Source organism: Carassius gibelio, chromosome A14 (assembly GCF_023724105.1).
Source record: "Carassius gibelio isolate Cgi1373 ecotype wild population from Czech Republic chromosome A14, carGib1.2-hapl.c, whole genome shotgun sequence".
NCBI classification, from domain to species: Eukaryota; Metazoa; Chordata; class Actinopteri; order Cypriniformes; family Cyprinidae; genus Carassius; species Carassius gibelio.
Window position 1 is genome coordinate 3,049,603 of NC_068384.1, and position 12,755 is coordinate 3,062,357.

General features: G+C 37.0%; 1 protein-coding gene across 1 annotated transcript in view; it reads left to right on the top strand.

Moving 5' to 3' along the window:
* The first annotated feature begins 295 nt into the window (after nucleotides 1-295).
* LOC128026978 (glypican-3) overlaps nucleotides 296-12,755 on the top strand; it is a 113,579-nt gene continuing 101,119 nt past the window's right edge. The window contains exons 1-2 of the mRNA XM_052614291.1: nucleotides 296-827; nucleotides 10,542-10,703. Of these exons, the coding sequence (XP_052470251.1) occupies nucleotides 671-827; nucleotides 10,542-10,703 (319 nt within the window). The 5' untranslated portion in view covers nucleotides 296-670. The remainder of the gene's footprint in view (nucleotides 828-10,541; nucleotides 10,704-12,755) is intronic.

The window sequence follows — 12,755 nt, forward strand, 5'->3', positions numbered from 1 at the left end:
ACATTTCATAGATTTATTAATGAATGTGCGTTGCAATAACCTTTAGCAGCACCAGATGGCAGCAAATAGCTGGAAATATGACAAATTGAGTTTGAATTTGAAAATATAATTTTTTTTTAGACACGTAATGTAGACACTGCCAGGAATCCAATCCCCTGCAGATATTACCACATTTCACTTTTTAACAAATTAAATTAGCATAAAATGTAATTGAAGATCTGGTCGGGGGGAAAAAGTATTTGAATTTTGTGTGGTTGCCCAGACTGGATCTTGTTCTCAGTGTGCGCATGACGGCAGCCCTGCACAGGATTCATAACGCACCTCCTGGCTTCATAATCAAGTTTAATATCATCGAAAGAGTTGATCGGTTCATTGAAATAATTCAAGAGTCATGAGTTAATCGCGCAGTCCCGCCTTGAACAGGGAAATGTGACCTTGATTTGTGAGCATGAAGTTTGGGTCTGTTAATGAGCTGGAGATGAAGAGCTCTTCATAACTCTCCTCACACTCACTTCAGTGATGCTGCCGCTGAGTCCAGCACATCGCTTTCTGCTCACTTCCAGCAAGGCAGGTCGTCCCTGCTCAGTTTATTTGCGCTTGTAATCAGGTCTATCACCAGGAAGCCTCATTACGCCATATATTTCTTTAATTCAGCTTATTTGGACTCATAATGTCTGGACTGAAGTTGAACGGGGCACTGATTCTGTGCGTCCTGATGCTGTCGTTCTCTCTGCCGGACGGTCAGGTGCTGGACTGTCGCGAAGTAAGCTCGTCTTTTCAGTTTTTGTACCCGGGGATGAAATGGACCCCAGAAACGCCAGTCTCAGGTAAACCGTGCATTTCTCAATTGTCTAAAAAATTTTCACAACACTGTCCAAAAGTTTTACCTGTCTTCAACAAGACTTAGGTTACTTACCTGACATAGTGTGTGATACTACTGTATTTGTGTGTGTTGTTATTTATTGTCTTGGATATTGAGTGGATTTATGTAGCCTATCGAAACACAGTGCACTATAGACTCTAAATGATTTTATTTTTATTTTCCACGTTACAGCGTTTCCATAGTTTAAAGTAGGCCTATCCTAGATGTATGAATCATTAATATTTACATTTAATATACGATTGAGCCATATATTCCAGGTGTACAGCATTGCAATTCTATAAAAATTCACGATTAATCGAATACAATTTATAAACATGCAATAGCCTCTTAAAGTTAAACTAATATCTTGACGAAAAAAAAACATGACGTACCTTTTCAACTTTTATTTAACCAGTAACTAGGATTGTTCCGAATGTAGCTATTTTTAATTATTAATTAGTAATCCAACTGTGATTAGCATATTCTTCCAATGTCACTAGTATTAATTCATTAGGTTTTATTAGTAGTTTTTATAGGTAGTAATAGGTAGTAACTTTTACTGGCAGCAAGTTGCACATTTTGCTATTGAATTTTATATGGATCTATATTCCAATACCAACAATTCACCTTGGACAATATTTTCCAGCTTTAATATTAGCTCCTTAATAGAAAGCTATCTGTGAGACCATAATATCTATGCCAGTTACTAGCAACAGTCCGTAATATAGATATTAGTGTCTATTCATTTCTTACAAATTGAGATGGAAACAATTGTAATAGGTGCCAGCAACAATGCATATTAGTTAAAAATGACTAGTTCATATCTAAACCACAAATCCCGATCGAATTCAATGGAAAAACATTTGTTACCAGTAATAACAGCTAGTATACTTGTCAGTATTACAAAAGTGATTTAGAGTAGCAAATTAATAATAAGTGACTTTCTAAACTGTTACTGAAATTTAAAAGAATATTAATCACTATTGGCTTACCTCTTAAAAAATACTAGTAACAAAAATGCATGCTAGTTATGTTATAATGTTAAAATGACTTGCCATACAATTTGTTTTTACATTTCCTGTGGCTCATTTCATGGGGTGTTATTCTCACCCTCTGCATGATGTGAAGCTCTATCAGTAGGTTGAAGATGAAATAAGTGTCCTGACTGGATTGTCATCTTCAGCTCTGAGCGGTGGCTGCAGAAGTAGCCCGAGGAGAGCTGTAAATGTATTTCTCTTAGCCATAACTAGTGTGAATTACCTGTCATGCTGGAGAAGGCGAATTGTGTTAGTCTGTTTATTGAGGTTGCTACATTTCCCAGCGGAGAGCTGAAGAGATAGATGAGTTGAGATGAATGACAGGATGGATGGCTGGCTCTCTATTTGACATCTCCCCTTAGCTGCTTGAAGCTTTAATTCTGTTTCAACTGGAGGCTGGAGAGAATGGGGGTAGAAAGACAGAGAGTAGAGTTTGTTTGGCCCTCGCAACAGAAATTCTGCTGAAAAGGATCTTGCTTTTCCCCAGTGATTGCATTTTGTTGTTAGGCTGCTTTATGTGCAAGTATCTTCATTCTTTCCCCTAGTGGAAGCAATTGCTTCAAAAAGAACTCTAAAAAAAGTTATATCACATTTCCAGTCACTCGCTGTTGCACTTAAGTTAATTAACATTAAATGTTTTGCATTTTAAAATAACAGCAAATGCCAAATGTACTCGTATATCCATTTAAAAAGGAATAAAATAAAATAAATGTTTGAATTTTGATGAGTCTTTCTAATGTCATGTGGTTCAACTTGCAGGTAAAGGAGTGTAAAAACCAAAAGGTCCCTATGGTTCTGCTGCTTTGAGGAGATATAAAGTGACCTTCCCAGTTCCATTTAATCAGAAGTGCTGTTCGGTTTTGCAGAGTTCGCATTTGCAATTTAAATGGATTGCAATTGGGTTAAGGACAAGGAACCGAGTGATATTCTCAGTCATTTGCCCTCTCAGAGGAATTTTAACACATTTCAACCTTTATCAGAGTTTAAGAAAAGTAACAGAATGATTGCATTGCATGTCTTATTAAACTGCAAATAATAACCTGCATCCACTATCTGACACACTTTAAATGAAATGTGCCACCGTCAGTTATTACGAAAATTTACCAGATTACCAGATGGCATGCATAAGAAATCAAACTCCTATATGTTGCAGTTTTCAGATTAATTACTTTGAAAGCATTTTGGGATGCTCCTCATTTAGTCCTGATGGGTACAATCCTGCAATAAAAGCCTTTTTGAAGCCCTATTTTGAAACCTAAACATTTCTCTTAAGAGAAGGGTCTAGCTGTGAGTTTTTTTTTTTCGGAAGTGTGCCGCAGGCAGTGTAGAGTCCTAATAATCCCAGCGGCACCGGGCTCTGGACTTTATGCCTGGTGCAGTAATTAGTGGTGCGGCGAAGCCTTTGGCTTTATTCATTTTGATTCATTATATGAACCGATACCATGCCGCTCCAGCATATGTAGCCTGAAACCTTAATTGGGTGTCCTTGTATTGTGTCAGACTATGAAAGAATGTGAGGTTAATTGTTTGCCCCCCTCATTTGGTATTGATTTATGTGTTGGCCAAATGCATCTTAAGAGGCGTACTTGTTTATAAAATGGCCATAACAGATGTGTAAAAGAAAGAACTGAACTTAATAACTTTTCCCTTTTAAAGACGTAATGTCCTCGATAGAGATGTGTTCATATGAGTCCAATCATTACATTTCACAACAGCGTAATTTAAAAATTCTAATGACAGTTTGAGTTGATTTTGTTAAGCCTCGTTCGCACACAAAGAGCATTGTGCAAAGTGAGCCATTCAATTTCCTTTAAATAGAGCATCTCTTTCAAACCCAGTGCACGTCTCTGGCCTTGAAGTGGCAAATGAATGTAGACAACCTTAATGTTAATTGGAAATGGGAACGTCTTCGGGCCGTATAGTGTTGCTGTCACCTTCTAGTGATTTTATTTATTCCACCAAAGAGTCTGCTTGCAGATTTAAATGCTTTGCTTGATTTGTATAGCATCTCATGTTCCGAGTTCCTGCAAGTCAGGTTTTTTTGCTTCCAAATGTTCACATATGACTTCACTTGTGTTGCAGAAACACATTTCTTTCAGTCTCTTTCTTGTATTGTAGATGCAGCGCTCACCTTCAGAGACCTCTTTTTCTGAACCACACAACAGGCAGCTGCATCCGCTGGCCTGTGACCCCTAGAAAACCCATTGGTGGGCTTTAAACTCGTGGTGATATTTGGGTTGATTTGTGATGGATGCAACGGCTGTGTTTCTATTCAGCTGCCAAATGTGATCTCTACAGGCATGTGTGAGTGGGATGGAGAGAGGAGGATCTTTAGCATGAGGAGGAGAGAGATGGATGATCTAACATTAGAAAGAAGAGAGGATGTGATGACTGATGTATCTACAAAGGAATACAAGGACGCCAAGTTGAGACATGCAGCCCGTAGGAAGATTGAACCGAATTCTAATCATACCGTATGTAATGCCAGGGGGCCACAAGACCAAAAAAGCCAAAGAGAGGTTCTCCCTTTCTACACTGGCTCGTCTTTTCCATTTATTTATTTATTTGTTGATGTCTCTCTCGCTCTTCCCAGCCTCCTTGCCCCAAGAGGAAGAGCTGAATGTCAAAGCACAATAGACAGCTGACAGTCTTTGTAGTCTCAAAGGCACCTTTACACTGTCACATTGTCACGTTTTGATGTGGCGTCCCCTGCAAATATTTTATTTGATAATGAGCCCTCAAATAAGGATGACCGTTGTTAAACTCATAAGTTGAATTGAATAGTTTGATGCCGTCGCTGTGGTTTCCACTGAAGAGAGCGGCTGAGTAATGAGGGGTTCGGAGGGTTGAGTTCAAAGTGAAGCCAGGGTCCATCTCTCAGCAGTCTCTCTGATCAACGGGAGATGAGAGGAAGCCGTATTTCACCAATGAGATCCAGCTAATGAAGTGCCACTGACCTACCTCAAGAGCTCGTGTTGGAGACCGTTAAAGGGCTTCTGTGCCTCTTGTTTTAATGTCAGTAATGGGAGAATGCATCACAGAGACACTTGTTCACCCCATCAAAGGCTAGATCCTCTCAAAGCAGACAGTATTGTCATTCCAGTTTTCAAGAGCAAGTCCTTACAAGAAAATATAAGCTGACTGCTAACCATGCTGTCTTATAACAGCAAATGGACTGCCGTTGGCCAGTCAAGCGGATAGTCTTGTGTTCAAATCAGGTCATCGGTTAAACCTGTCATCTGGATGCACACATTTTTTTTATATCACCACAGTGTTTGCATTTTAGTGGGAAATTAACCTACAAATCGATTACTTATAGTTGTCTTTGAGATATGAGGAAGTATTTTTTATCATAGAAAAAATTGTGCGTATAGTCGTTAATCTGTGTTCAGTTATTTATAGCTGCATTTTTAAACAATTTATTAAACATTACTGAATATATATGTATGAATATTCAATCAAATTGCTTATTATTATCATAATGTATTATTATTCACATATTTCCTTAAAGGTACATATTACTTTAAAAGTGCATATTTTAGTCTATTAAGTGTATTTATTTATTTATTAATGTATTATTGTATTATAAGTCAATATTTCAAATTTCATTGCAATTATATTTTATATATAATTTGTAAACTTTGTTTTAGTATTTTGTATAATTGTAATTATTATAATATTATTTTATATTATTTTTATGTAATTACATTTAATTATTACATAAATACATGAATTCAAACAGTGTTTATTATTATTATTATAATTAATAATAATAATAATGTATTTTTTAATGCACATATTTTAAATGAGCAGTGATGACTTGATTTATTCAGATATTCAATGCTTGTATGTATCTAACAGTTTTTCTAGCAGTATCTGAAGTCCTTAAGAGACTTTAGTATAGTGTCAAGGGGCAGTAGACTGTGCCTCGGGTAGTGAAGTACCATCATATTTTGATAAATTCCTACACAGTTTCTGTAATTATAAGATAATGGTTTAGGTCACTGTCTTTGGTAGTCCATTTAAAGTTGAAGATGAGGGATCATGTGCCCACAAGCCATAAAAGTTTCTACTAATGACTGTGGTCAGACTTTCTATTAAACCACATATCTCTTTTTCTGATTGAAACAGAGGAACACAGCATGTTTGTACGAGCTGCAGGCTTTTATTGTCCTGTTATTTACTTTATCTCTCCCGAACTGAATCTCACCCTCGTGTGCTCCATGCTGTGGAGGTCTGAGGTACTTTCTTTTATTAAATACTTCCAATGGCACTGTAAGACGACAGACGGCTTTGCTTTAGTCCATTAACTCTCCTGCCTCCCTGGCAGAGGAACCCGATTTATAATCATATACTTCGTATACTTTCATCAGCCTGTTGACTTTCCACTTCTTTTAATTGTGCACACATATTGATGTCTTTGAAGCCAGTCTAGTAAGAAACGTCATGATTCCTGTGTAGTTGCTCTATAATTCATGCTTCTAATGACATCCTTTTAACATTTTCTGTATTTTAACACAGCATGTTTTCCCCACAGCCCCCATTAAACATGCATGCTGATAGCTTTATAAATGGTTCTTAAGATCAAGCTTATGCATGCATCTGGCTGCGCTCTGTGTCTTCAGGCTTGTTAAGGAGAAGCACGAAGCTGAAATGTGTACACAGCACTCACTGCACCTCCGTCAGAGCCGTCTTTTTCATCTGGGCTCCGACAGGGATTCTTGCACGCCTGAGGCCTTTGGGCAATGCTGAAGGAGGAAGGGTGAATTAAAAAGTTTCTAGAAATTTTAGTAGATAAGGAAGGAAGTGACTGTGTCATGACTCAGTGGACAATGAATATGGAAGAGGTCCACCAGCGGGGTGTGGAAAAGATTACTATTGGAATCACTATTATTTGTTATTGACCCCTTAATAAAAGTTATTATTAAATGGTACATATAAATATAAAGTGAAGGTTGAAATCCGCTGCTAGAACAAGACAAACAAATGAGGTCTGTATTGTCACATTCTCAGTGCAAATGTATTCTGTTCCATTTTCACAAGTCAAACGATGTAATCAGCCGTATTTATGAGCAGTCTTTAGTTAGAGACTGTGATGTAATATTTGTTTATCCGTCTCTGCTGGGATCAATTTCCCTCCTGTAAAGTCCTTCACTTTTCCTTGACAGCTCACAACTTCTCTAATAAAGTACATTTATCATCTGCAAACAGCAGACATGCCGATAAAATTCTGTTTTGCTGAAGATAATTACTATATTTTTCTAGTTCTTTCTCCTTTCATACCTGTTGCCTTCTATCATCTCTCCCTCCGCCCCATACTCGCTAGGCTATTGACAGCTTAATAAATGTACCTTGGAATCTGAAATTAGCTGGATCGTATCTGTCGCTGGTCTTTTGCAAGTATTGATTTTGGATATTAAGGCGGTCGGTGTGCATGTGAAATGCGCCATCTGAACAATATGCCAGGTCTGCCCATAATTTGTCTTTCTTCATCCGTATTGGTGCAGATGTGTCACGTGTGATCAGAAAGTGTAGGGTTTTCTTGCTGTTTTTGATGGCATGTGATGTTAATGGGTTTATTTACCCATTCCTAACAGGCGCTGTATGCTTAGTAGATCAGCATTTGTTCCTTTCCCCCAAGGCGATTTCTTTGACATTTTGTCTTCACATTTTCATATGGGATTTAAAATATGGCAGCACTTAAATCTCTTGCATTTTGAACTCTTTCATGGTTTATTAAGTTATTTCAATCAACAAACTTGTAGAGTATGTTTTTAGGACTTCTTGTTGGATGCGTATTCTCATTTTTGAAGATGAACTGGAAACATGTGCCAATTTCAAATGTGATCGTTCATTTAGCAATCTTTCAGTACATACTAGGGATGGGAATCGAAAGGATTCCAGTTCTGAATCCTCTTCCATTATTATTTTATTTATTTATTTATTTTATTTTTTGAGAAATTTGTGAAAGGAATATAAGGGAAGCAGAAATACAATTCTGTTGCCAAGTGTTTCATTGTGACCCTGGACCACAAAACCAGTCTTAAGTCGCTGGGGTATATTTTCACCAATAGCCAAAAAAACAAAAAAAAAACATTGCATGGGTCAGAATTATAGATTTTTCTTTTATGTTAAAAACCATTAGGATATTGTGTAAAGATCATGTTCCATGAAGATATTTTGTACATTTCCTACTGTAAATATATAAAAACGTAATTTTTGATTAGTAATGTGCATTGCTTAGAATTTCATTTGGACAACTTCAAAGTTGATTTTCTCAGTATTTAGATTTTTATTTTTTTTGTTGCACACTCAGATTCCAGATTTTCTAATAGCTGTACACTATCTTGGCCAAATATTGCCAATAAAACCATACATAAATTGAAAAAATTCATTCAGCTTTCAGATGATGTTTGGCTTTACAATCTTTAAAGGAATACTGACCTATTTTTATTTTTTTATTTAAGTCATCATTTACTCACCGTCATTCCTTTCCAAACCTGAATGAGTTTCTTTTTCTTCTGTGGGAAATGTTTTTTTAACCTTTTTTTTGTGAACTGTTAATTTGTAGGCCTACTTATGTTTTTGATTCAAAAACCAGCTCATAAGTGTCATTATCTCAAGAATTGGCCTTCACTGGTTGAATGTTTCGATCTGAACGGCTATGGAGGGAACAATTTCAGAGCATTTTACTGGTATGTTCAATCCTATTGAAAGAATTTTGTACGTTTTAGAACCACTAATAAAACTGAACGTCACACAAAAATTATTTGGTTCTGGAATTTTTTGTAAAAATAGAACTGTTTGTCTGTCCTGAAGTCTAATAAAAACCAAACCTGATTGAATCTGAACACAAGTAAGTTGTTCCTTACCACCATTTTCAGTTCTGTCTGTTGCTGCTCACTGGGGATCATGTTCTTAAGGTCTCCTCAATGAGAAAATTTTCCATCTGAGAGCATCTGTCTTTGAATGTTTATCTTGATTTATTTTTATCCCACCCCTTTTAGTGGAACGCTCCACAATAGTTATGAAGGTATTCTAAAGTACAGCAAAAAGCCTCTTTTAAACAGAGCATTGACACTCTCGTCTCTGCCCAGATTATGTTATGCCCTCCTTTTCTCCTTCCCCATCATCATCTTCTAATGTCTGTGTGAGCTGGAGCATTGGGACTCCTCTGAAGTTTGTTTACAGCTCTATCAATCAACCTAGTGCCACCTCCACTCCCTCCCCCAGGTAGCTGACATTCACACACACTCACACACTTCATTTGGCTCTGCTCTAACAGCGATGCATGAGATGACAGAGAGGCAAAGTGTCTGAGAACAAAGTTGCATGTAGGATGCTCTTTCAAAATAATAATGGAAATGAACATTTGAAAGGGCTGAGGCTTCGCAGAGCGCAAGTTCTCTCCTTGCATGTGTAATCGCAAGATAATTGGCCACATTTCCAAATGTGGATCCGCGGCCCCTGGGAAAACATTTGCAAAAATCCAATTGATTTTCACAGCCGCTGTTTCCTAGTCGCGGTTCACATGCAGAGAGGTCTGTTTGACCTGAATGCAATGGAATCCCACAATGCACTCTGCCCAAAACAATCCTTTACATGTGTTATTCACTAGTTATTCAGTGTCAGAAGTTCTGCAAGATGAGACGTGAGTATTGTGTATTAGGTTTTTTTCTACTTCAGTGGGGAAAGCATTTTCAATTCACAAAGTAACATTTAAAATGTGAGGACATTTGATGTTTTATGCTTATTTATGAAAAGAGCTTATACATAAATTAATGAAAGTGAACCTCTGTAAGATTTAGGTCAAGTCCATTTTTCAGAATCATTTTTTTTTTTTAATCCGCCTCCTAGCCATCAGATTTAACACACGGGGGACTTAATCATGCATTGGTCATTTTTATTCTCTGTATCCTTGATGTTTGATTCAGCAGAGATCTGATAGCATCGCTCTGTTTCTCCCCCCACAGGGCATGAACATTTTTAGATTGTTATTCATATGTGCGCTACGAACTGAAGCATCTTCTTCCAGAGAACGTATTTCTCAATAGGCTTTTTCTCTTTGGTAGATAACCTTCAAACCTGGGTTCCAGTATAACGGGTGTCAACAAATCACCCGTCACCCCTTCATTCACTTCATCCATCTAAAAAAGACGTTCCTGTCAATATGTTGACTGTTCAATAATATGACTGTAGTTTTTCCTGTTTATCGTGTCTCTTTCATCCATTCCACCTGGGGAGTTGCACTACTTCAGACTTTAAATGGGCGAATTTAGCATAGTCTCTTGAGGTCCGTCTTTACCGAAATGTTCTCCCTGATTATCTTGTTTTCCTTTAATGAGTGTTTGTTTTCGGCTAATCAGTTTTGGAGAAATGCAATGCATAGAAATGAAATATAATGTTTCAATTAAGTAGCAGGTATTCATTTTGTTGTGTTTGAAATATGAATAGGTGAAATAAACAAAGTGCTCTACAAAGCAAACAGTTTTCTCCAGCTCTCTCTGAAGCTTGACTCCTCACACTTTCAGATGGAATTTAATAAGTGCCGTGGTCTGTTTACTGTTTTTTTTTTTTTTTTTTTTTTTTTTTTGCGTGTGTGATGGCTTTAGCAAATCTTGTGTCTCTTTCCTCTTCTTCAGGCTCAGATCTGCAGGTGTGCCAGCCGAAAGGCCTGACTTGCTGTTCTCGCAAAATGGAGGAGCGCTACTTGCTCATTGCCAAACAGAATATGGAGACCAGTCTCCAGGCCACCAGCGCCCAGCTGAAAGTTCTCATCATTCAGAATGCCGCCCTATTTCAAGGTGAGCCTCTGCAATAAAACAATTAATAATAAACAATAGGACTGATTCATGAAAGTTTATGGAATTTCAGTTTAAGACATTTTTGAGTTATGAACAAATTCGTTCGGATCATGTTTCATGAATGAAAACAAATGTTTTTAGAGCAACTAGCAAAGGCGAATTTTCACATTATGAAATTTTATGGGCAAAAAAGGTTAATTGTGAATAGTGTATCAATGTTTGAAGCTCCAATAGAAGTCACTTTCAAACCTAGCAACTTTTTATTGGTTAACTCAGTGACTAATAAGTTGAGAAATCTGTGATTCTTGCTAGTCATATTCTACTATATGAGATATTAGTTAAAAAGCAAGGTTGGTAATCTATCATGTCTTAAGGTTATACAAGTTAAAGCAATGCTAAAAAAGTTAGGAAATAAAAGAATGTGGAGTAAGTTGTGGTTTTTAGTTAACAGTGAATTGTTTGTTGATCAATTCGCTCCTTTTGGTTCCTCATTAAACAGGCATAATAGGCTTATTTATTGCAAAGGCAATAAATAAAATGTCTGAGCATGATGCTAAGCAGCTCAGTCAGGACTTTTACGATTGGACAGAAATCAGACCTGCAGTTGTTGTCTGTCATACAGCAAAGCTCGGTGAAACTCTTTCAAAGTGCTTCGTATTCAATGTTAGGCTGTAACTCACTGCACTTTCAACAATGTGACGGTAGATTAGCTGTTTTCTAAACACTGTGGCTTTTCCAGTAATGTAACAAACAACTTTGCTCAGTAAGTAGCAGTATTGCGAGAAAAAATGCTATATTGCTATTTTTATCTATTTGTCATATGGACAGTACACAGCCATACAAACTCTAATATGAACTAGTTCACTTAGTTCAAATGGAATATAATTCACTGATTAATATGTAGCCTGAGGAAGTATAAATCTTAATAGTGAATTGGTTCATCCAAACATTTCTGTTGCAAAAACAATTAATAAATCCTTAATTTTGTAGCAGTATATTTAATGGTTAAATTCTGTTATTTTTTGTTTTTGACTCATTACCATTCAAAGGTTTGTAGTCACAAGAACTTTTTTTAATTTTTTTTAAAGAAATTAAAAATTTTATTCAGTGAGGAGGCATTAAATTGGTCAAAAGTTACATAATTTTATAAAGATACACAAGATTTATTTTTCAAATAAATGCTGTTCTTTTGAACTTTCTGTTCATCTGAGTGCTGAGAATTCAGCTTTGCCATCCCAAAACCAATTTCAGTTTCAGACTTTCACATAGCATCTTTGGGTAATAATAACATAAAAAATTCTAATCCAGGTTTTAATTTTCAAAGATTTATTATAAAAATTTATAATTTTTTCCCCCAAAATGTAGTGCAGATTAGTTCCTTTTATGTTTTTTATTTGTTGTTTAAAGTAAAATGAACTTTCCAACTTTTCTTTTATTTCAAAGTTGCTTCCTCAACACTGATTAAAAATGGACAGCCAATTACAATAAACGCTGATTGGTTAATGGATCTTCCTGATTGGTCAGCTTAATGAATGATGTCATTTGGCGTGAGTGGGTTGCCCCCAATAATTTTGATGCACTAACAATGTTAGCAATGTTGTTGGATTTAGCTAGCCTGTGTCTGTTCAGAGAAGTGGTTCAATGCTAATTGCTTCAGCATTAGGCCTGAGAAAAATTCCCAAACAGCCTGCAGAATTTCTGAAATGTGCTCTTGTTTCGTCGTGTTTTTCTCCGGCACACTCCCGTGGGGAATCGCGAGCTGGCCTTGTTTGCAATCTTCTGTGCTGCTCTCCCCATTGTTTTTGATTCTTTTGTACTTTTCGCGGCTGACACAGATCAAAGGGCTCTGCTCTCCACTCCAGCATCCTCCATCCCTTCCCTTCACTTGACTCCCATCAGCCCCTGTTCCCCCTCCTCGCACTAGCCTGGCTTTCTCACACACCGTGAACAGCGCCAAGGAATCGGCTCTTTGAAGTTAACTTTGCCAAACAATCATAAAAGTTAATAGGCTGTCACAGGGACTTGATAGGCACCACACGCCAGTTTTTCGGG